Below are 22953 nucleotides of genomic sequence, written 5' to 3' on the forward strand. Positions count from 1 at the left end.
AGTTCGGACACACCCGCACTACGCGAATCTCTCTTCTTTTTTTCTTTTTTTTTTTGAGTTTCGCCGTGAGCGTTGAGAACGCCGGAAGGATTTCCTGCGTTTTTGCTTTGAAATCAAAATTTGTCAAAACATCATTGGAAAACCAACATCTTACAATGGCCGAAATCGAGGAGCTGCCAATGATGTTCGAAAACACAAGTCACGGTAAGAACGCAATCCAGACATATTTAGTAATAAACTGGCTGATTTGTTTTTATTTCTAAAGGGATGTCACGTTTTCATCAGTTTATATTTGGAATGACACGTAGAGTTATAATTGTTTTGTTGCTCGGGTTCAGGGTCAAAATAAAAATTACATTAAAATTTAATGACATAATGCATGAATACTGTAAAGGGGTTGAATTTCAAGCGCCATTTTACAGCAGAGTAGTCACGTGGTTATTCTCCGTTGGACGCATTTAATTATGACGTAACCTACAAAGTCATTTTGCTAGTTGGCTTATATCGCTAATAAACACTTAACACATGTGTTGCCTTCATTATGAGGGGTTTTTTTTTGTAGCTCCAGACAAATTTGTTTTGAGGATTTTTTTTTTTTACTTCAGTGTCTTGTTAAAGTGACAATATGTAAGATTTAATTCGTTTTTCATTAAAAATTAAAAAATGTAATCATCATAAATGTCAAAAACTTGCAAATGAATGTGTTCTTATTGACCACCAGTATGTTTTAAATATAATCATAGGTCTAGTTATCATGAAATTATATTACTTGGGGGGTGGCACTCCTCTAGAGGTCACCATGCCTTTGAAAGCTACGGACAAACGGAGGAGGAGTGTGTGAATTTACCGTAATGCTCCTAAAGCTCTCACGGGCGCATGTGGAAAATTACACATACTCCCTTTAAACATTTTGGAAGTTGTGTAATAAAACCTACTTAAGTGAAAGACTCTACCAAGATCAAATATGATTTATTACAAACATAAACCAGAGTAAAGTCAGTGTTTTGATGTAACAATGTTATTTTAAGGTAGTGATGTGGAAAATGAAGCCTCATGAAGCACTTTACAACTATTTCACTCCTCTAGAGGGTGCTCTTGGTTTAAAGTTGGAGGCTAATGTAATGGAAATGCATTCAATTTCCAATGCATCTTTAAACAGTGCCAGCTAGAGGAGCAAAAAAAAAAGTCATAAAAGCTTCACGAGGCTTCATTTTCCCAACACTAGTTTAAGGCTAGTCAATCCTTTCCAACATCCAGTTTTCAGTCTCGTTCCTCCAGCATAGCGGCATTGCCCAGTCCGAATCCTTTTGGCCCAAAGTTTTTGGCATAGCACACTGCAGAGAAAAATCAAAAGTAAAAATTTTATTGTTGCCAATTTTAGATTGAAACATTTTTAGAAACATTTGTACCTTTGCAGTAGATCTCTCCATCCTTGTCGGTCACAGTGGTGGACTCCAGACTTTTACCACACATAGCGCAGCGGAAGCATGTTTTATGCCAAGGCTGAAAACGTGTATGAGGCATTATCTACGTTAATACACTAAAAATGGATATTTTTACATTACACAAGCAAAATATGGCGCAGAAGTCATTGAATGGACCAGCTTATATGACAAAACATTTACAAGTAGAGGTGCAATGATTAATGGATTGATAGACAACTGATCAATTAATAACTTGATCAATAATTATTTTCACTTAATCATTCCCACTGAGGAGCGAATGTTTGGCCGAAGGAAATAATCGCAAAGGATTGACAGAGTTTTGCTTGTGCTGTTCTTGTCACAAGGAAAATATGAGAATGTCCAAAGAACTATGCGCTATGGGAATAAAAGCGTAATTTTTCTTGTGAAAAATGGGGAATTGTGGGAAAACTGTCAGAGTTGGGAATGAGAAAAATAATTGCATGAAAAGTATGAATTTTCGGAACGTATCTAAGTTGAAATGGTTTACATTAGTCAAAAAATGTTGACAAAGTTGAATGCCAAAATATGGCAGCATAAAAAGAAATAAGATTTAAAAAAAAAAAAAGTTGAATTGTGGGAAAACCGTAAAAGTTAGGCATTACAATAATAATAGCCTGGCAAGCAAGAATTTTCTGAACATGTTGACGTTGAAATGGTTTAAATCGGTCATGAAACGTAGAAGAAGTGCCAAAATAGGATAAATTAGCATGCAATAGCAAACGTGTGACTGCAATGAAAAGAATACTTAGTCGCGTCTTATTTTGAAAGTCTTCATACCTGTCCCGCTCCCATCACCTTCTCGGCCGCATAGACGGCTTTGGAGCAGCGAGGGCAGCGGTCTGAGCCTCCGAACTTCTGGGCAAACTTGTTTGAAGTGGAGTTAGTGGAAGTTTGGCGCGGTTTCGAGCTAGAAAAGAATGCAATCAACCTAGCATGATTTTGCAATCTGGGCATTGATTTTGCTGTCTAGTCCACTTAGCTTGACCATACTCATCAGGCTGCAGGTTGCCATGATGTCCGACCGGATCGGAACTGAGAGCTCCGGCCCCTTGGCCGTATCCGTAACCTTTTGGCCCGTATTTCTTGCCGTAGCAGGATTTGCAGTAGATCTCAGACTCGTGCGCGGCGACCGTGGTGCTGTCAAGTCCCTTCCGGCAGCTCACTGTGGAGAGCAAACCGATACACTCAGGTGGTTGTATGCGATACCGCATTGTTTGGTATCGATACCAAATACAGTCAGTGCTGATATCACGGATAGCGATACCAGCACGTTGAAATAATTGACTCAGAAATATTTGTACTTTTTTAAACAATCACAGCAATTACTGGACCGATCTATTCTCATTGCAGCAATTTGACACTGACTTGATATCAATATTAATGGCGTTTGGATCGATTTGTCAGGAATCATTCCTAATCGAGGAAGAAATAATGAAGGAAAAATAGCAAGTGTTTTGGGCAAATTTCTTTCATGGCCGAATATAATAGTAGATTTAAATGATATGATTTGTGATGCGTCGCTGCGAAACCGGGCTTATGTCGCAAAGATTAGTTTTGAGTTTTTGACGAAAATTAGAATTTTCCAGAGTTGTTTGGGATTTCTACAAAAACGTTCTCGTTAAATTCTCGGATTGTTTTTCCCAGCAGCCCAAATGTTCAAATTATAATCCTAGCACTGTATATGAAAATAAAAGAATGGTAGATGAAACTTTCCATTAACTTTTTCACTCCCAATCCTATATAAACACGAGGGTTTTTTTTAATGGGTGTATGTATGTTTGTTTTTTCTTTTTCCCCAACAACAATTGTCTCAGTTCAGCTGCATATACTCTCCAAAGTGCAAGGTTTAAGTTTTTTTAAAACTATAAAAACAAAAGTGCATTTGGTAAAATATCAGTTTGTTTGTTTTTTCAATAGAAATGCGAATTTCCACAAAACCTAGCAGAATTCTAATGCTGAATCACTCGATTGTTTAAGTTTCAAAGTTTTTCTCGAGACCGCCGATTTCAACTTGGCATTCTTCTAATCGCTGTAACTTTGTCGATATTTGAGCCACCTTCACGTATGACCCATCACTTTTGAGGATATCAAGTGTCGACATTGAATACATCAATTAAAATTTTTCATCTTTGGAAACATGAGCCTGATTTTGTGAAATTGCATCACATTTATAAGATGTATTCCTGAGACAAAGCCTGTTCGTTTGTGTCCACTGTTATGTCCATTTTGTCTCAGCAAGACAGCAAAGTTAAGTGCATCCCACCTGAACCCGAACATGCCGGGATGTCCTCTGCTAAGCTTGAATGAGTCCAAATATTTCAACCAAAAACTAATATCCACTCCAGTGGACACAAACAAATAGTCTCTATCTGAGAAAGCTAGCGTGACTGCGTCCGGACAGCGTGTCCAACTGAAGTGATGGTGAATCAAAAGCAGCACCTAGCAAATTTTATCAGTCAGCGGAGCCATTACGCATATTTCCGCGCGTTGCATTTCTATTCATAGCGAAAGATGCGAGTGTGAGGTGAAGCTTGAAGAAAGAGGGACGGGCTTATCTGAGAGACCTTTCGGGCGTCCCAGTGGAACAAACTAGTCATCGCACAGTATGTGGTTGTAAGCGAAACTGGACAAATATGAAGAGTGAGACAGCTGCGGTTGGTCACGTGACTCCAAATATGGCGGTAGGATTTCCACTCAGTCGTCCTATTGTTGTTTTGATGGCTATCTTTGCTGCTATTGGCTGGGAAGAAAGACAAAAAATGTCCTTACTGCAAATGAAGCAGGTTTTATGGAAACTTCTTCCATTACACTGGATCTCCTCCGCATGGTAGACCGTCTTCTCGCAGGCTGCGCACTTTGCGCCGCCACCCCAGTTTGGCATCTTAAATTCAAAAAGAAATAAATAAAAAAACACATACAGTACATGACGAGACTGTTTTGGATTTTTTTTGGGATGGATGTGGTTCCAGTCCAGTGCTTGTGGTGGTACCGGCGCTTAGCAACTTTAGCCTCTTAGCGTACCAGGACATCTCATGATCCGACATAATACCTTCTCTCGTTACGTTTATCTCTCACGCTTTGAGACTCAGCAAATCGGATACCCCGATTTAAAAAAACAAAGACAAACAAACAAACCAAAAAAAAAACGGAAGTGTTGACGTTGCTCAGTGACGAAAGGTGCATTCAAATGCGTTGTACACTGTAAAAAATCAGGCGGAATTTATTTATTCATTGCTCAGCAATAATTTTCTGTTTCCCATTGCGTAATTTACCTGAGAATGTTTGAATTAATAAATATGTCTATGATAAATACCAATAAAAATGAGTACATTAAGAAATTCTGCGGCTAAAATTGAAGCGCTATTACACTGCTGCATACCGAGTAGCAGCGATGGGAAAATGAAGCCTCATGAAGCACTTTAGTTGTTTTTTTTTTTGCCCCTCTAGATGGCCCTCTGTTTAAACTTTTGGAAATTCACTACATTTCCATTGCACTAACTTTTATCTTTTAAAAAAGAGCACCATCTAGTGGGGTGATAAAATATCACAAGTGCTTCATGAGGCTTAGTTCTTTGCTACTAAACGTGTGTGTGTGTGTGTGTATATATATATATATATATATATATATATATATATATATATATATATATGCGTGTGTGTATATTTGTCTTCTGTATTTACATTTATTTTTGGTTGATAGCTTTTGACTCATTCCTGCTACCCAACAAAGTCAAGTACGCGCTCAATATTCTCGATCAATAATCCATAATCCGCCCGTCTGGGACCGAATAAAAATGCATTCAATTTTCAAACGAGACCCGTTAAGTGTTCTCAAGACCCGTTATACAGAAGAATAAAAATTCCCGTCTTATATTGGTGCACGTCAACGACCTCACAGCAACGCTCTGCAAAATTTCCTGAATAGAAACATGAACGAACATTATGCTGAACAGGAGCCAATATGCAGATATAAAAATACCAACAAAAGCGCCATAAAATAATCAGCGACGGTAGCGTGAGCTAAACGGGAGCTTACCTTGAGTCACGTCTGTGCGCTGGTGTCCCGCAGTGGCATTGTTTGCTGGGGCCCGGCTTAAATAAGGCCCCATCTCACCATCGGCGGTGACGCCTCCATGAAAGTATCATCCAAAAATAACTTGTGACAGAGCCAAGCTCTCTGACCCTTCATCGGCGGCCAAAGCGGGGCCTTGACCGTCAGCCGCTAAAACATTTGTTGCCCATTCACAGCTGCGCGCGGGGCTTTGGGATTACCTACACGCAGTAAAGCCCGGACACTGGCTGACTGCTAGCTTGCGCGCGTTACCGCGTCGCTATTTTAACCGCGGAAGCTTTTCTGGAATTCGGGCGTATTCATCCGAGTGGGAAACTGGATATTCGGACTGATTTGTCTTTGGATGACTCAGAAATCATTTAGTGCATAGGTGATAAACTCAAGGCCCGGGGGCCAGATCCGGTATGTGGCCCGCAAAAAAAAAAAAAAATCATATCTACTACTTTTATGCTTTTACTTGTTTCTTCATAACAGCCTAATGAGTTGTAACTATGAAAATTAATTTGACACCCCTGATTTAGTAAGAGAGCTTTTAGGCATAATGGCACTTTTGACTAGGTAACTCATGGAATCCCAAAAACGTATTTTTAAGTCCATACATTCAATTGCAGGTACTTATGTTTTATTTCCCCCAAGTGTATGGCTAAAAGGTCTAAAAGTGACAGTTGAATTCAAAAAATATTTAAGTACTGAAGTCATTGGTAATAAATTACTGTAATGGATTACCTTTTGTTGGGATTTGTGCCAAAACACTGCTTCGTTTTGACAACAAAATAAACATTCAATAACTTCGAGGGATAACCTCTAGATGGCACCCTTGGCTTAAAATTGTATGCAATGCCATTACACTAGCTTTTATCTTTAAAGCAACAGCACCACCTAGAGGAGTAAAATAATTTCACCAGCGCGTCATTTTCCTATTAATACTGTAATATGATTTTTTTTTTTTTTACACGCAATGTAAAAACAAACATTTAGTTAGCGATAATTTCTAACTGGCTCTTAAATATGCAGTCATGACATTTTGTACATATTAAAAAATGTTTTAGAGACCATGTGTTACTTTTTTACACATGCTACATACCCCCCCCCCCCCAAAAAAGACTGAGTCTTATGATCTTTAAACGTTTTTTTAATGCTTTCCATGTTACCATTTCACATAAAGCAGGATATCAGAAATACGTTTTATTCCATATAAATTAAACAAGTCATCAAAGTCGGGTTAAGTTGACAGAAAATTAGAAATATTCACGTACTTATTAATTTCACTGTGAAAGGTTATTCTGAAACGTACAACGTGCAAAGGTTTTTTTTTTGTATTTGAGGCAAAAAAAAAATCTAATAAGTGGGTTTCCTTTTACACTTTTCAGTCAAAAAAAAAAACCAGCCATACGATTTAGGCAGGTCATCTTTTCCTCAAGTTTAACTCATCGCGCACGTTAACTCAACTGAGAAATTTGTTGAACCCCCCCCAGAATATTGGCAAAATGCTGAACAAATAAGTGGTGACAATTAACCCATAAAGCACCCCAGGCATCAAAGTGTTTCTTCAGCGTGGACGTCCAACTTCCTTTGGGGGATGTAAAGAGTTTTGGGGGCCAAGTGTCCGCTGGGGGAGTTCCCTCCGGCGGCCAGGGGGGAAACGGGCACCGGCGTGTGGAAGAAGCTGTGCTGGGGGAGTGCCGTTCCATTGGGGGTGCTCATTAAAGGCTAAAGCAAGGAGACCACACACAATATTCAATTCATGGCTGACAAAATATACAAACGGTAGTCATGGGAAAAATGAAAGCATTTTCTTATTTGTACTTCACGAGGCTTCATTTTCTCATCACTAATATATGGCGGTGATTATATGAAGCCTCGTGTAGCACGTTTGATATTTTTTGCTCCTCTGGATGGCACTCTTTCAAGATGCATAGATATTTTAATTGCGCTAGCCTTTACCTTTAAACCGAGATCCTCATCGAGAGGAGTGAAATCATGTAAAAAAAGAAATAAGTAAAAGCACATTAGTAGACCAGTAGTTATGAGGAAATGTGACACGCTGCTGGATAGAAGCACGGGAGCGGAGTCCGGAATGGAGTGCCAGCATTTGAGTGCCAATTTGTGATTCGGTTAAAAAAGAATGGGGGAAGAGGGGCTATTATTAAACTAATATAAAATAATGACAGCTTTCTAGCAAATTTCCCCTTTCGGAAATGATCCCCTGCTATGGCGAGACGGGTCGCGCCATCACAAGTCAAAGGCGTACCTGTTGAATACTGATGAGCGCCACCGGGAGCGGGGACTGCTGCACGGCCAGCGGCTTGACGAAAAGCATCCCTCGCTGCTGCACGCTGAGGGGGCCGAGGACGGCGCCGGAGCGCTCGGGGGTCTGCGGCGAGGCCGAGGCGCTTCCCGGCCCGGAGATCAGGCCCAGGTTCTGCAGGGTGAAGTTGAGGATGGCCGGACTGGGGCCGCGGAGGCGCGGGACCTGCTGGCTCACGTGCGGAGACGTGGCGGTGTGCGCTCCGTGAAGGCGGAAGCTGGTGGGGGTCACTTCCTGGACCGGCGGAGGTCTGGAGCCTGCAGGGAGGTGTAACAGATCTTGTTTTGGAATTCGTCGCTTTTTACTGACTATATGACAACTTTTTTTTTTTTTTTTTTTTGGGGTGCGCATGCTTGGATCCTCAGTACCTGCGGTGGGTGTTTGGTAGACATAAGCAGGAGTAGATGGTTTGTTGCTTTCTACTGCTGAGCCTTGGTTCTCCTTGTAGGTGATAAGAGGCTGCTGGGATAGCGGGATCAGGTACCCTGCTGGCACTAAGGTCTGGCATGGATCAAGAAACCAATGAGCTGCAGTCAAATGATTTTTTTCCCTCATTGATTTTGCGCACGCGCGATTACCTCAGTGTGAATTTGTCCGGGCGTGAGCGCGGCGGCGCCCGCCAAAGCCGTCTCGCAATCTGAAGTGGCCGCCTTGTCGTCCCTGTCCAGGAAGGTCTCCAAGCTCTGCTCCAGCATGGGCGCCGCGCCGCCGGGGGTGTTGATGAATTCGGGGTCCAGGTGGAGGACGCGCGGCGCCGGCCGACTGGACAGCTGACAACTGCGGAGGGTCTTGGGACGAGCTTGGTGGACGCGCTGCTGCACGGGAGACGCGTCCTGAAGGTTGGACATAGAGGAAAGATTGTCAGGAATATTGGTAGTCATTCCATTAAGCAAAATCGGCACAAACTTGGGGTGAAAGCTGAATAACATTTGTATTTTTAAAATTAATAATGTAAGCTGAAACATGAATCAGTTGGAGTCAGTCAAAAAAAATGTAGACGTTAGAGAAGAGAAAACCAAAACATTTTCAATTTTGGCTTAAGTATGTAAAAAATGTAGCAGTAACGACAGGCTCAATTTTTTTTAATTTGGAATGTGAGAATGGGTCAAATAATGGACAGATTACAAATAATGGCCCCAAATATGAAATTATTTTTGTCTGATTTCGAAATTTGAGGAAAACAATCAAACTAGGTATCAGATGAATTCTTAAGTTGGAATGGTTTGAACTTTGGCGGGAGGCTTGATAGAACTCGTTGATGTAAAGGTAACAGACTTGTCTTTATTTGTCAGTTTTTTATTTTTTTTTTACACGGCCCTATTGAATGATAGGATAGGATTTAATGGCCAATATTCTTTTAAATGCCCTCAACGGGCGCCAAAATTTGGCTTGTCATGGTAAAGCCTCATCCCAATTCTTCTCTATATACCATGGTATCGGTATCAAACTTAAAAATTTAAAGGCATGCAACGTTTCGCGGAGCAGCCAGTATAGCGATAATTTGCTTCATGTTCCAATTAATTTGCTCTTAAAATGAAAAAAAAAACTATGTTTATCATTTTTAGCACAAGTAGAATTGCTATACTTTGACATTTTTTGTACAAATGACCTGTAATTATGGCATTGTTAATGTGGTGCGGCTTGTTGGGCGGGACCAAATTGTACGCGTCGGCGCATCGTTTGTAACCACCCGCGCAAGTATGCGCTTTACCTTGAGGTTGGAGTCAGCCCGCTTGGTTTTGGGCGGACTGCTCTCCGCCGCCGGATCCGAACACAAGCGTTTGAGCGGCAAGGGGCTCCCGTCCGCGACCCTCCACGCGGTTTGGCCCCTGGCGGCTAACGGCGCAATCGGGCCGAGCCCCGTTTTCTCCTCAAAAGTCATGGAGCGCACAGCGTAACGGGTCGGCTGCGGTTTGGGCCTGAGATTCGGCGGGTGCAAATAGAGGGCGTACGGGCCGCCGCCCGTCTGCTGAGGTAAAAAGACGGGGATGATGGAGGAGCACTGCGCCGGGACGTACGCCGCGCCGCCCGAGGGCCGGGAGGCCGGCGGGGCGCCGCGCACGTTCGGGTTCCTTCCGGCGTCCTCGTTGGGAGTTGTGCGCGACGCCCGAGGCGGCTCCGCTGGGCCGGAGGTGGCCCGGATTGTCTTTGCCTCGGCGGGAACTGCCTCTGGATCCTTGCCTCTGAGGGTGCACGTACATCCAAAGTCAATCATTGATCCAATGAGAGTGGAACATCAATTTCAAGCTGAAAGCTAGAATATTTGCCAGCCCGCAATCCACACATACTTTGTTCTTCCAAGTACGTTAACTTCATTCACTTTTTGTCCATATAACGGTATCAATAACTTCCCATCCCAAGTACTAATATATATCCTGATACTGTTATGAAACATCAGAATCCATGCACGAAAAACTTACGCTGACTCCTGGTCAAGCTGAATCTTGCAAATAGCAGCAAGTTGGGCCATTTTGTTGGGGAAGTCGCTATCAGCTTCGGAAGATTAAAAAAAACAAAGTTAATACCCAAATGAAAATTGCATTCTTGTGATAGAAACACGGAGTCTCACCCAAGGTATTTTTGGCAGGGCTCGCCGGCGCCGAGCTGATCTTGCGCCGGTCATCCTGAATGCTCTTGGCCAGCTTCATGAGCGAGGGGTGTCGCGTGAAGCTTCGCTTGGCGCCAGGCGGTGATGAAAAGAGATTCTTGGTACAGTTTTCTAATGAGGAGCGGCACTCCAGCATCTTAGTCTTATCGGGCGGGTACACGAAGGCGCCGCTCGTCGCATCTGAAATTGTTTCATATCAAATTTACCGTTTTGTTACAGACGAGTCACGAGAACAAAAAAAAAAAAGGCTTCATACTTTTCACTTGAGGGAGTTCATACGGGCCGACCCACTCGAAGGCCGGTTTCTTCCCTCGCTCTTCCGTCACGTGGACCTTCTCGATGAGTTTCAGGCTCCGCAGCACATTGGCGATGTCGTAAAGGCGCCGCACTTTAGCTGTAAACGGAACCCAAACACACAATGTATTTACGACCAATTGGCGTATTGACAAATCGGATATCAATAAACCTAATTGGCTGCTTTTTTCAAAAGGAAAGTCAACTTCAATTTTTTTCTTTACAGTATATTTAAATGCATTCAAATTCAATGCATCTTTTCCGTCGCAATTGCTTATGTAACAGCCAATCACAGCTTCGTGGCTTTCTGAGTTAGGTCATGTGACGTTGGCAAGCAACGATACAAAGCATACATGTAAGAAGTCATAATTTTTCATTAACGTGTGATTATTCACACATTTTATATACCAAATGTACAATAAGTTTTTCATACTCTTATTAATCAATGAAAGTGGGAAAATATGGGCATTAAACACGTATCTTTTTTCATAATGAAGTAATTTTCTCAATCCAGTTTTTTGAAGATGAAGATATAGTGAGTACTGTATAGGGGCGTGAAAGTTATTAATAGAATTTTGTTCAAGGTAAATTTTCAGCCACTTGGTGGAATCGTTTCATGTTGGAGCTTGGCGTCAGCAACGGAACATTGTTCTTTTCAAATTAAGAGCAAATGAAATAGATCATGAAGCAAGAACCGTTGATAAAATCAAAACTATGTTTTGCTATCGTAGTAACATTTTATTGCCTCTGAACATCAGCCGATGCATTTAAATATGGCCTCAATTTGATGACTTTTTTTTTTTTAACCCTACTTAGAAAACGGAAGGATGTTAATTTTAACCAAGGGGCCAGTCCATTTCCACTCACTTTTGAATTTGTTCTTATCCTGATCCGCACTCGGGTCCTCTCCGATCAGGATTTTGGCAGCCACGTCCAAACTGACCACGGGAGGATCCGAAACCAGGAAGAGCATGACGAACTTCTGGCTCATCACTCTTAGGGATTTGTCCTTCCGACTGTTAACAGAGGCTGGGGATCAAAGATAAACACATTGTAGCTTTGCGATACTCCGAAAAAAAAAAAAAAATGGCGTTCCCAACTCCGAGCTTACCCGCTTTGAACTCGACTCCGGGAAGCTCCACAAAACAAAGCTCTTTCTGTTCCTGCTCGCCGCTCTCCGAGCGCGCCAAGTCCCGGTTCTCCTTCCCGTCGCCATCAAAGTCAAATTCCTTATCCAGGAAGCGCTGTTTGATCTGCTGCATTTGCCGCTTGTACTTTTGCTCCGCCCCCACCTCCTTGAGGATGGCCAGCGTCTGGGCCAGATTGGTCCGACCGTGCCAGGTGTAGCGGTTCTTGGCGGAACGGCTCACCATGTGCAGGCTTTCCAGCACGTTCATGATGTCATAGATGCGCCGGCGCTCCACATCTGCGCCAAGAAATAAAACACCAGAAATGTAACTCTTTCAGTGCCGCGGACGAGAATTCTCGTCATATATATATATATATATATATATATATATATATCTCATGTAGTGCAAAATCTGATGTATTGAGCAGCATTCCTGCACTGTGCAGGGTTTGTAAAGTGCATGTGTGCATGCGGTAAAGTGAAATGGGATTATATATATATATATATATATATTATATTGAAATGGGAGCGTCGTTGCTCCTATGTTCGTAAACATTAGTGTGTTACAAATGTTAAATGAAATCTAGCCAGGGACCACCAAATTTTTTGAAACAGAGCTATTTTTTCGGTACTGAGTAAAATGAAGGGCTACCACACACACACACACACACACATATATATATATATATATATATATATATATATATATATAATGTTTCTTTATGTCCTGGTTCTGCTCCATAATGCACAGAAACCAACGGCGAATTGCATTTTTACTAGCCGACTTGCTCGCTTGGCATATACTTTAAAGTACGGTCGATATGTGTAGTGCAGGTGCTGCATTCACATAACACCAGTAAACGGCAACTCTAAATTTTACACAGTGCGTCTAAGGTTTTTTTTTTTTTTTTAGTTGTATTTCTTTTTAAATATGATTGACTAAGTAAATGCTTGCAATAGTTGTATTTCTTTTTAAATATGATTGACCAAGTAAATGCTTTGCAATAGTTGAGCAAAGCATTCTGGGATGCCTAACTGCAGCCCACCAATTTTTCGAGGCAAAAATAATAAAAAAAATAGGTGGGTGGTTAAAAGTAATACAACAAAAATGACATACTGAGTTCAGTGGCCACGTCATCCAGGCACATTTCATTGTTGGCTGCCGGGTCCGGCCAATCTGGACAACGGGCGAGAAATTTATGACAGAGCAAACCCAAACTCTTTTCTTTTCTGCTCATCATTTTCTCAGACGCATCTCCGTTCTCCACATCCTGCGGGAGAAGAACAGCAAGCGGATGAGAAGTAAGTACGCGCATGTCTGTTACCACCGTACAATTTGCGCGCGCTGAAATCCCCAGACCTGTGTAGTAGACTCAGGGACTTCATATAGAGCAGGTCGCGGACACAACTCCTTTTCGCGGTTCCTTATCTCTGGACTCGCGGCACTGATGAGCATTTTGAGGTTGGAAGTTGGCGTCCATGGATCAACAGAACCTGCTTGTCCTGTTTTTTTAGGAGTTGTGAGCGGGCCCATGGTAAACTGCGTATTCGCCACGTGGTTTCCAAGGATGTAACAAACGCGTCCAACTTAGAACGAGAGAGAAAAGCACATTTTATATTCTAATACGACCCTATTCATGCTTGAAGATGTACTGTATGTCCTGTACTGACTTTGGCGGCAAAAAAAAAAACAATTGACAAGGTTTCCCTTAAAAACACAACATTCACAGCGTTCCCTAGCTAGAATGCAGGTAACTTTTCGTGGTTTTACAGATTATTTTTTTTCATCAAGATTTACATTTTGAACTTTTAATTAGATGAGAGAAAATGTTCAAATTATAAACGGTGTGACAAGGGGTTTTATTGCTAGGAAACATATATAATGAAAAAAGGGGGGGCTTAAAAAATGGAAAAACAAGGTAGATGGAAAACTAAATACAGTATAATGAAAAATACAATTTTATGAAAAACTAAAATGCACATTGAATAGGCAAAAATATACTGCGAATGGAAAACACAATCGATAAAATCTTATGTAATAAACCTTAAAAATAAACTAAATGAAAAAATAAAATGAAAAAATCTTATGATCAATGGAAAAACATTTACGAAAAACACTGTAAAATAAATTTACATGTATAATGAACAAATTATAGAAAAAAAATCAACCAATTTAATTGAGATTATATATTAATATAGGCACACCCTGTGACGATTTTTACCGTTTGATTTCAGATAGAACGATATAATGCGACACATATAATGTTTAGTTCAATTACTCTACGCACATTATCATGAGAATCATTAAGTAGTAATAAAATCAAATCTGGGGGAAATCTCTGCTCAACAGCAGTTTGAAGTTAGCCGTAAGTGACGTAACTATGCGTCGAATCAACGCGGCCGCTCCCGCCCTTTTAGAGCGAACGCGCCAATGAGCGCGCGCCAGACAGGAAGTCAACCAGTTGTCCCGCGCAGGTAAACACTTTTTGAAATCCTTGGCGCGGAATGAGTCTACAGTTAACAGGCGCAAAGGTTAGCGCTACCTCATCGAATATTGCTCAAAATGAATCACCACCATGTCAAGACTGCGTCGTTCGACTTACTACTTCTTGTTGTAGAGCTCAAGACTTCTCCTTCAGTCGTTTCCAAACGCGCGCTACCGTGTTAGTTTTCCCCCGCCACGAAACAACCATGAAACGTCACATCCAATACTCGCTCGGTTTAAACAGAAAATTGTCGAACAAATCCCCGAAGCACTTCCCGCCGATAGCAAACAAAATGGCGTGCGTTCTATTGAATCAAAGACAAGGAAACTTACCAAATTCCATAGAACTTTGGTCACAAGGAATCTTCCATTTCGGGCATAGTTAACATGTTTCTTGAATACTGTTACTCCTGCGAAAGAATCAAAGTCTCTATTTGTTGTTTAAATAAGGGAGAAGTAAAAAGATAAACGATGTAATAAACCAAAATGTGTTAAAGCGCCCAAACCGAGCGCCACTTGAAGCCAGCACTTCAGAGGAGGAAAAGTTGTGTGGGTGACTAGCAACGTTTTGCCCTGCCTCTTCGCGCATGCGTACGGACGCCACTTCCTCCTTGTGCTGACGGAGGCGGTCACGAGAAAAAAAAATCGTTTCTGTTCATAAAACTGAGAATTATTTCCCTTAATGGTCGTCTTTCTATAAACTATAGACGCGGAACTATATTTAGTTCATGCAGGTTGCCAAAACATATGAATAAAAAATAAATCAATAACCCGGATTAAAAACTAATATTTACACTACCCAAAGTGCCCAGAGAGTGTCGCTGTGATCGGAAACGACATGCAAGTACAATCTAATGACACAATGAAAAGTCAGTCTCGTCACTTATTGTAGTTTTAGTAGACTTTTACACTTTAAATCACAGCACATGTTGCTGACACCATATTCACCATCTCTTCTTCAGATTAGGGTATGTTCAATGGCAGTGGTTCTCAAAAGGGGGTACGGGTAGCCTCGGGGTACTTGAAGGAACTCCAGGGGGTACTCCAGATTGAAAATAAAACACATGAAAAACTGCCACCACATACCACCAAATGCTGCAGAGCCAGTTTAATCCCAGAACTGTGCATTCTTGTTGTTTTTCATTCATCTGTGATATGCAAAAGCACTATTTTCCCCATAGAAAGTGTCTCTATTCGCCTTGTGTCCATGTCCCTTCCAGTGAAGATGTTTCACTTTTTAGGTCAGCGGATCCCAGGCCACGGGACTTTTTATAGGCGTGGTAACCTGTGGAGTAAAATGCAACAATTCTCAATCCATCATCATCATTTCCACTGGGGCCATTTAAATTTGAAGCATGAAGCTTTATGAAGGTGCAATGAGTCGTTCTAGCATTTTAAACAAATGGGGACATTATCTCAAACTCCTGTTAAAGATTTATAGATTTTTTTTTTACTCTGAAATAGTATGTTTAATACCTAACTCCATGCTGTTCACGAGTTGAAATTGTCTTGGCAATGTTACATGTTTAATTTATACCGCTTTTGATTGCACGTTGTATTGCCATGGACATTGATCTCCGCACTCATATTCCCTGCGCATTTTATCATTTTATTATGCAACTACAGAGCTGAGCAGCGATAGTTTGCATCAAGGGCACGTTTAAAAAAAAATCATTTCCCAAATGATTTACAGATATAAAACAGAGTATTTAGAGTAGTTTTGCATAAATAGAGTGCACTTACATGGCGATCTATTGACACCTCTAGTGCCCAAACTTGCTTTATCTTTTGGTGGTTAATTTTGCTTTCTTGCTGGATCTCAATCAAAAATCCCATCTCTGCAACTTCCTAGAACCATTTGGACAGCTCTGGATGACAGATGCCAGTTTCTTTTATTGTCATATGTTGGGAAATGGTTACTGATTTATTCCGTCTGCATGATTTGAAGCTAAGAGGCAAGCAAACTGTATGATGGACCTCCGAAAATGATTTTTTTTTTTTTTTACCAACTGTTTTCTGCGCCATCTGAATCCAGAATAGGGTTTTTCATTTAATCACAGTGAATGAGTGTTAATATAGTCTTTGCGATGGGAATTGTATGGTGGCCCTGAATCGCAAAATAGAAAAACTAATTAACTAAATAAATGCAAAAAAAGTATGAGCAAACGAAAAGGCAAGAATGCATTGCAAAAGACAAAACACAAAGGCAAATGGAAAATCGAGAAACAAAAAATAATTGCAAAGGAAAACCAAAAACACATTGCAAAAAATGAAAGATAACTGCATATCAATAAATCAAAGGGGAATTAAAACATAGCAAAATTAATTGCAAACAAAAGACAAAAACTCATGACAAAAGTTGAAACAAACCAAAAGATTGCTCAAAAAATAAACAACAGTAAATTAATCACAAACAGAAGCCAAGAACATTTCGGAAAAGATGAAAGGTATCAGAAAACCTAAAAATCACTCACAAAAAAGCAATAAAACATTAAATTTATTTGTTTGTTTTTTTTTATTTTAATAATTTCATATTTTTGATGGATGTTTTCTATTTTCTTCGCATTGTTTGATGTACAGTTGTGTTGAGTAAGGATTTGTTTGAAATTATTTTTTCCTTAGTTTTTTGTCAGGTTTTTTTTTTTTTTTACTGATTTTGTATTTTATTCTGTTTTCTTTGCTTGTCCTTTTACGTAATGTGCTGTTTTTTTGTTTGCGATTAATTCTCTTTTGTTTAATTTTGACATTTGTGTCCCAACTTTTGGAATGTGTTTTTTTTGTTTCTTTTTCATTATTGTCTAACCAACATGATGTTTCTAAGAAAAATACAGCAGCGCACCAAAGATTTGCTAGCTTTCAAATCTGGTCAATGCTTGGAGCTCACCTGCAACAATCAGTGCTGACACCACCATCTGAAAGATGCCATAGAGAATCGGAAATGCAAACATGACGTCCACATCAGCCGGCTTAAAGGACAGCTGGATAATGGTGGTGCACAAATTGGCATTCTGAAGGCCAGTCTCCACAGCAATTGTTCGACACCTGAACAAAAAATTAGACAAACTCAGCAATTTATGACACACACCTGCTTTGAACGGGTTTTTCGTTTTGCAACGCTTTGAAAGTGTTGACGTCATCACTTGTCACCTGTACCATGGTTGACCCACAAAACAGGCCAGAAGAAAACCCATCCCCAAACCAATAAAGGGGTAGATAATTCCAATTATCCAAAAGGTAAGGGCAATGGTCTGTGACGCTTGGTAAAGAAGGAACCTAATCGCAGCAACAACGATAAGGGAACTAAAGCCAGTAATAGTTCCAACCTGGAAAGAAAACATACAACAGACTGTAAACTTGATTTTTTTTACCGTAATTTCGGTAAAAACAATGAAAATTCCTACCCTGAGGATCTTTTTAGCCAAGTGGGGCCACCTATGTTTGATATACATTCCTGCACTGATTGGGATAAGCATGGTCGCAAGTGTGATACCTGGAAAAAACAAAACTGTGAATATAGGATTATAAGATGCTACTTTTTTCCTCATGCTCTGAACCCTGCGGCTTAGAGTCCAGTGCGTTTTAACTGCAGTTTTTTCTCAACTTGCCACCAGGGGGTAATCTCAGAAACAAGGGGAGACAGAAAAAGATGCTTTCGAAGTACAGTGGACCCCTGGGTTATGGCGTCCCTGTCATATGTTTTTTTGTTTCACGTTACAAAGTGGTGGGGCTCCACTGTATTGATTTGGGTCTAGAACTGCTATATTACTCGTTGCCAGGAGGCGCTCTCTCCTAGTAAACACAATGTTACTGTTGTGTTGGTGCAGTATTCTTACAATCTGAATGTGTTGGTGGTATTTTGCGAATATGTTTGTGCTGCTCTTATTTCTAAGCATGCATGTGTTGAAGGCAAAATGTTGATGTAAAAAGGCAGTTTTGAAAAAAAAAAGGGGTTTAAATAATCACAAAAATGGAAAGAAACTTCCATGTACCATCTTCCTACAGAAACATCTGATGTTACAACCTGTGGTTTATAGCCTGATGTGACCTAAACATGACAAAAAAAATAAAAATAAATTTTTGTTGCTGCGGTTTATAATCCAGTGCGTTTTGTAGTCCAAAAAATACAGTAATTTATGTAAGAACAAAAACACAAGCCTGACGTAGCAGAAACGAGTGTAAACCCCCATTTAAAAAATACACTTTGGAAGAATTTCGATAATAAAAACAAGTTGTTTATTCACCAATTTTATCATGTGGGATTTGGATACTGCTCGAAGAAGTCCATAGGGAGGTGTATATGAAGAGACATAGTGGCATCATTCCCAAAGCCAGGGCAGTGGAACACACTGTCATACTGATACTGAAAAGAAAGAAATAACATTTTTGTAGAACCAGAAAAGGGATATTGTGATAGCTTTTTTTTTTGTACCCAATAATTAATGCAATGAAAATGGGTTCACATGTCTGCATTTGTCATGATGCAGTCATGTAAAAAATGATATGATCGGGTAATGTACTGTGACAATAATTCTCTACAACTTCTACGATGTAAACAACATCCCATCACTTCGCTGGAGATTATCAATGGAACTTCTTACCTTAGGTCTATATCTCCACCCAGCAAAATGCAGAAAATATTGGAAGAGGAACCTCCAGGACAGCAACCCAAAATGATGATGGCAACGGCTTGAAGAGGCAGTACTTTGAAGACAAGTGATAAAGCAAAGGCGGTAAAAGGCATGAGGCCAAATTGGCACAGGAAACCTATAGAAATGCCCCAGGGTCTCTTAAGATGCCCCCAAAGTTTTTGGGCTTCCACAGTGCAGCCCATGCTGAACATGATTATAGCCAACATGACAGAGACTAAGATGCTGAACGCAAGATTCAATTGTGCATTGAATTCAGAAGTTGGAAGAAGGCAGTTGGCACCAGAGCAGATTGTGGCTTCAGACAGACAGGCAGCAGGTTTTGCAGTTGTTTCCATGAATGTAGACATCTTGGAAATGTGCAGGCAGAAGACAAGTCTCTAGCTCGGCTTCATGTCTTCATCGGGATTCAATTCCTACATTTTAGTGTATTTCGGTTATCCAATAAGGTGAAGACGACCAAACCGTCAAGCCCTCTGTGCGTTTCTGGCTTCTGCAAGATTGAGGGTAGGAATCATTCGTCTCTTTTATAGGGTCAATATTCAAAGCGTGGTCATTAAAAGTACCGTCTGGGAGATTTAGTGACATCTAACGGTGAACTAAGATACTGCAGTGATTTTGAAGCACGCGCACGCTTTGTGAATTCTTGTTTTAGAACGTAAAACCTATTTATTCTTGTGCGCTTCTTTTTTCTTTTTATTTACGATTGCAATACAAGTCTTAATTTTCCTCTTCATGTTTTATTCGTGAAATACAGGTAAATGTTTCCCAACCTGCTATTGTTGCCCAAAAGTCGTTATTTATATTCTAATCTTCCCTCTTGAGATCGAATTGAAATTGAAAAAAAAAACACACTCGAGAATTCTCCTGAACCTATCTACGTTTTGAACGCTAAGTGGCGGCAAAAGCCTGCTAACATCGAGTCGCCATGGAAACGAACGGGCGTCTTTGTGGTTTGTAGGGAGAACGCGCTGACGTCATTCTCCAAGCCGGAGAAGAAACGAGTTGGGACCTAATGGGTACTTTAAAGATGCTTTGTAAATTAGAATACTCCATTCCGCTGCGAACATTCAGTCGAAGCGATCTCATGTGCGAGAAAAAAAAAACGTTCCGTTTATAGTTTTGTGTGGCACTGCCTGCGATTTCCCATTCTTACTATCAGGGTAAACTATATTCATTCATAGAAAATGGATTTACGGTTTCGATTAAGAAAAACATGAAAAAAGCCACCAAAACAGCGTGATAATGTCTTCTGTGAAATTAGCAAAGTAACGAATTAAATGAATGAAGTAACAGAGTATTTTTTTTTCAGCCCTGCCCACCCTGAATATCCGACAGTACGTCAACGCATCAGAGAGGAAGGAGCAGCATCAAGCAGAAGGCACCTTCCCCACGAGGGGGACGAAACAAACGAGAAGTTCCAGGTAAGACAGATTTGTGAAAAGAATAATACTTTAATGCGCGGTGTTAGTTTGTTTCCGTAGTTTGCACAATTTATACGTGTGTTTTTTTTTCCCCCCTGAGCAGTTTCTAGAAAGCTCAGCCCAATATGCTCGGTGCAGAATCTTCTGCAGGGATGCTGCAGTGTAGCCCATACCCTCGACAGATCCGAACCTTTAATTTCCTCATTGTATTTTTCCCCGTTTTTAGATTAAGCTTGTCACGGTGACCATTCGCGTGAAATTATTCAAAGACAGAATCCGATAAAAGTGGTCCATTTTTTTTTTAAACACACGTCGGTTAAGGTGAAAACGTAGCACGTACACCTGAGGTCATCAGAAACATTTTCTTTTTGCCTTAGACTGACACTCATAAACAGTTAGTGTAATTTAATTTGTTTGTGCATTCTTGGACTGTAATCTTATGTTTGTAGTGTGAATAATGCATTATTAGTTTTGCAAAAGTGGCCATCTTTACCTATAATTGCTTTACCTTGTAATGCTTTTGCTTTGCAAATTTTCCATTTTCCCTTTTGATAGTAATCAAAATAGACTCATGTACATTGATGGAAGACCAGGCTATCAGTTTTGAATATCATGATTGTTTTTTTTCTTTTTTACTGATGATTTAATGTGCACAGAGTAAAATAGTACAGGTATTAATTAGAGTTTTATAATGAAGATATACGATTTTCTTTATTTTTCCCTTGTTGCAACTCCACAATTGGAGCATCATTGAAGTTGATCTAACGTCAATGACAATACCTGTTGATGATTATTGCACTTTTATTCTCAGTTGATGACTCAAATGTGTAAAACTTTAAGGAAAAATATGTAAATAAAAACATTTATATGGTTCTGTTAAAAATACAACAAAATTCCTTGGCCCTCTTGTCTATGACAAACATTAGACGAATTCAGCAAGCGAGCTAGCTCTCTAATCGATAAATGCTAATGCTAACTCGATGCTAATCGCTTGATATCGAAGTTGCCTTATATAAACCCTGTGAATTTATACTGACTACATATCACCAAAAACATTTATAAAGTACCTGCTTAACTGATACAAAAAGAAAATTACATTTTTTTTTTAAACCAGAATATTTTTAGCTTTTTTATTGTCTATTGTCGTCGTGTCTAATTGGTGGAATGTATTGTTTAATCTAGTTATAGAACACATTAAAACAGGATTTTCTTCCAATAAATTTGGAGCAGTGAATGCGATATTTTGACAAGAACATAAACAGAGCTCGTAAATACAGCAATTTATTTTTTCTGCATTATTTTCAACAATACATTCTTCCAGACTGTCTTGACCTTTTCAATATTATTGTGAACAAAATCACGTAATTTCTGACATTAAATTTTCAGATGGACATTGCCAAAATAAAAGAACTGCAGTTTGTTTTTTATAATTCGTAAAGACTAAAGTTAAAACGTGCAGGTTTTGTGTGATATCACAATGTCCTCATTACGCACGTGGGACCATTTTGGGCTGTTTACAGGTCAATAACCCAAAAAAATTGGATTTGGCCGAAAAATCTGAATTGAGCCCAACGCTAAACAAACTGTGCTGGGATCTTGTGTAATTTATTTTGCTATTCCCATTTGTCTCTCCACAAAGGCAGTTGATCCCTGGAGGACAGCAGACATTTGGGAGGGACACCAGCTTTTCTTCGCTTTTGCTGCTCTCCTCAAATTGGCGGGCGCTACTTGAAAAACCAAGACGCGTGTATAATCCGAGGCTGGTCCACGTGATCCTCACTGTGCGGCAAACTGACAGTCGTCCAAAAGAAAGGATTATGATAGTTACACCCTCCAAAATCTCCATGGCTGCGGCGGAGGTTTCGGAAGAGAGGAGGACCCGGCCGGTATCTGATTTCCGTCGTCTGCCGTGACGCTCACTTGGGGCCAGACTGCAACGAGGAACCGTGAAGGAACGCTATGAGCGTGTCACGGCCGGCGGCTGAGGCGGGACCCTCTCCGGGATTGGCTATCACCTGTTTGATGAAGCAAACTTGATGGACAGACACTTCTTCCACTTTTTGGATCGATGTTCACGCCTCGCCGCGACGGATCAAGCGGGACTGAAATACTTTGAGCTTCGAACCCCGTCGGAACTGCTGGATATTCCGCTGTGCTCCGGCGTGAATATTCGCCCACCTATGGGAAGATGGAGACTGGAGCAGAGGTTTGTGCAAAACAGCAGCCCAGGAGAAGACCTGTTCAGCACGGCTTGGACGACCAAAAAAGGGTGAGTTCAAATTTTCCTCTAATTTTATACACTCAAGTGTGAAACACCCACGGAAAAAATACTCTTGTATTTTATAATGAACTTTCTTAAGAAAAAAACAAACAAAAGATCTTTGTGCCTTGTACTCTATCACGGCTGTTGCAAAGATATATAATCTCTAAAAAGTCTACAAACGAGTACGAAAATGTGGACCGACGTGATGTAAACAAATTTGATTTTTTTTGGATCAGAATTTATTTGCAAGTACGTTAA

The 22953-nt window shown here is 40.5% G+C and overlaps 4 protein-coding genes across 4 annotated transcripts in view; 1 reads left to right on the forward strand and 3 right to left on the reverse strand.

Moving 5' to 3' along the window:
* Nucleotides 1-950: 950 nt before the first annotated feature.
* Nucleotides 951-5791, reverse strand: csrp3 (cysteine and glycine-rich protein 3 (cardiac LIM protein)). Its single transcript, XM_088413222.1, has 6 exons — nucleotides 5503-5791; nucleotides 4236-4347; nucleotides 2457-2628; nucleotides 2244-2373; nucleotides 1410-1503; nucleotides 951-1334 (listed from the first exon to the last, which is right to left on the reverse strand). The coding sequence occupies exons 2-6, from the start codon at nucleotides 4345-4347 to the stop codon at nucleotides 1261-1263; spliced, it is 582 nt and encodes a 193-aa protein (XP_088269348.1). The 5' UTR covers nucleotides 5503-5791; the 3' UTR covers nucleotides 951-1260.
* Nucleotides 5792-6649: 858 nt separating this feature from the next.
* Nucleotides 6650-14954, reverse strand: e2f8 (E2F transcription factor 8). The gene is made up of 13 exons (XM_088413300.1): nucleotides 14696-14954; nucleotides 13238-13464; nucleotides 12995-13148; nucleotides 11860-12174; nucleotides 11616-11777; nucleotides 10711-10848; nucleotides 10416-10634; nucleotides 10267-10339; nucleotides 9558-10029; nucleotides 8425-8679; nucleotides 8215-8347; nucleotides 7790-8103; nucleotides 6650-7248 (listed from the first exon to the last, which is right to left on the reverse strand). Exons 1-13 carry the CDS (start codon nucleotides 14703-14705, stop codon nucleotides 7075-7077), a joined length of 2646 nt encoding a protein of 881 aa, XP_088269426.1. The 5' UTR covers nucleotides 14706-14954; the 3' UTR covers nucleotides 6650-7074.
* A 503-nt stretch (nucleotides 14955-15457) lies between these two features.
* Nucleotides 15458-19358, reverse strand: LOC148424314 (ileal sodium/bile acid cotransporter-like). The gene is made up of 6 exons (XM_088413669.1): nucleotides 18961-19358; nucleotides 18604-18722; nucleotides 17764-17852; nucleotides 17510-17685; nucleotides 17247-17404; nucleotides 15458-15647 (listed from the first exon to the last, which is right to left on the reverse strand). Exons 1-6 carry the CDS (start codon nucleotides 19356-19358, stop codon nucleotides 15553-15555), a joined length of 1035 nt encoding a protein of 344 aa, XP_088269795.1. The 3' UTR covers nucleotides 15458-15552.
* A 1003-nt stretch (nucleotides 19359-20361) lies between these two features.
* nav2a (neuron navigator 2a) overlaps nucleotides 20362-22953 on the forward strand; it is a 164111-nt gene continuing 161519 nt past the window's right edge. Inside the window, exons 1-2 of the mRNA XM_088412194.1 lie at nucleotides 20362-20432; nucleotides 22072-22701. Of these exons, the coding sequence (XP_088268320.1) occupies nucleotides 22621-22701 (81 nt within the window). The 5' untranslated portion in view covers nucleotides 20362-20432; nucleotides 22072-22620. The remainder of the gene's footprint in view (nucleotides 20433-22071; nucleotides 22702-22953) is intronic.

This window comes from Hippichthys cyanospilos, chromosome 4 (genome assembly GCF_059441005.1).
Source record: "Hippichthys cyanospilos isolate Australia breed blue-spotted pipefish chromosome 4, RoL_Hcya_1.0, whole genome shotgun sequence".
Classification (NCBI taxonomy): domain Eukaryota; kingdom Metazoa; phylum Chordata; class Actinopteri; order Syngnathiformes; family Syngnathidae; genus Hippichthys; species Hippichthys cyanospilos.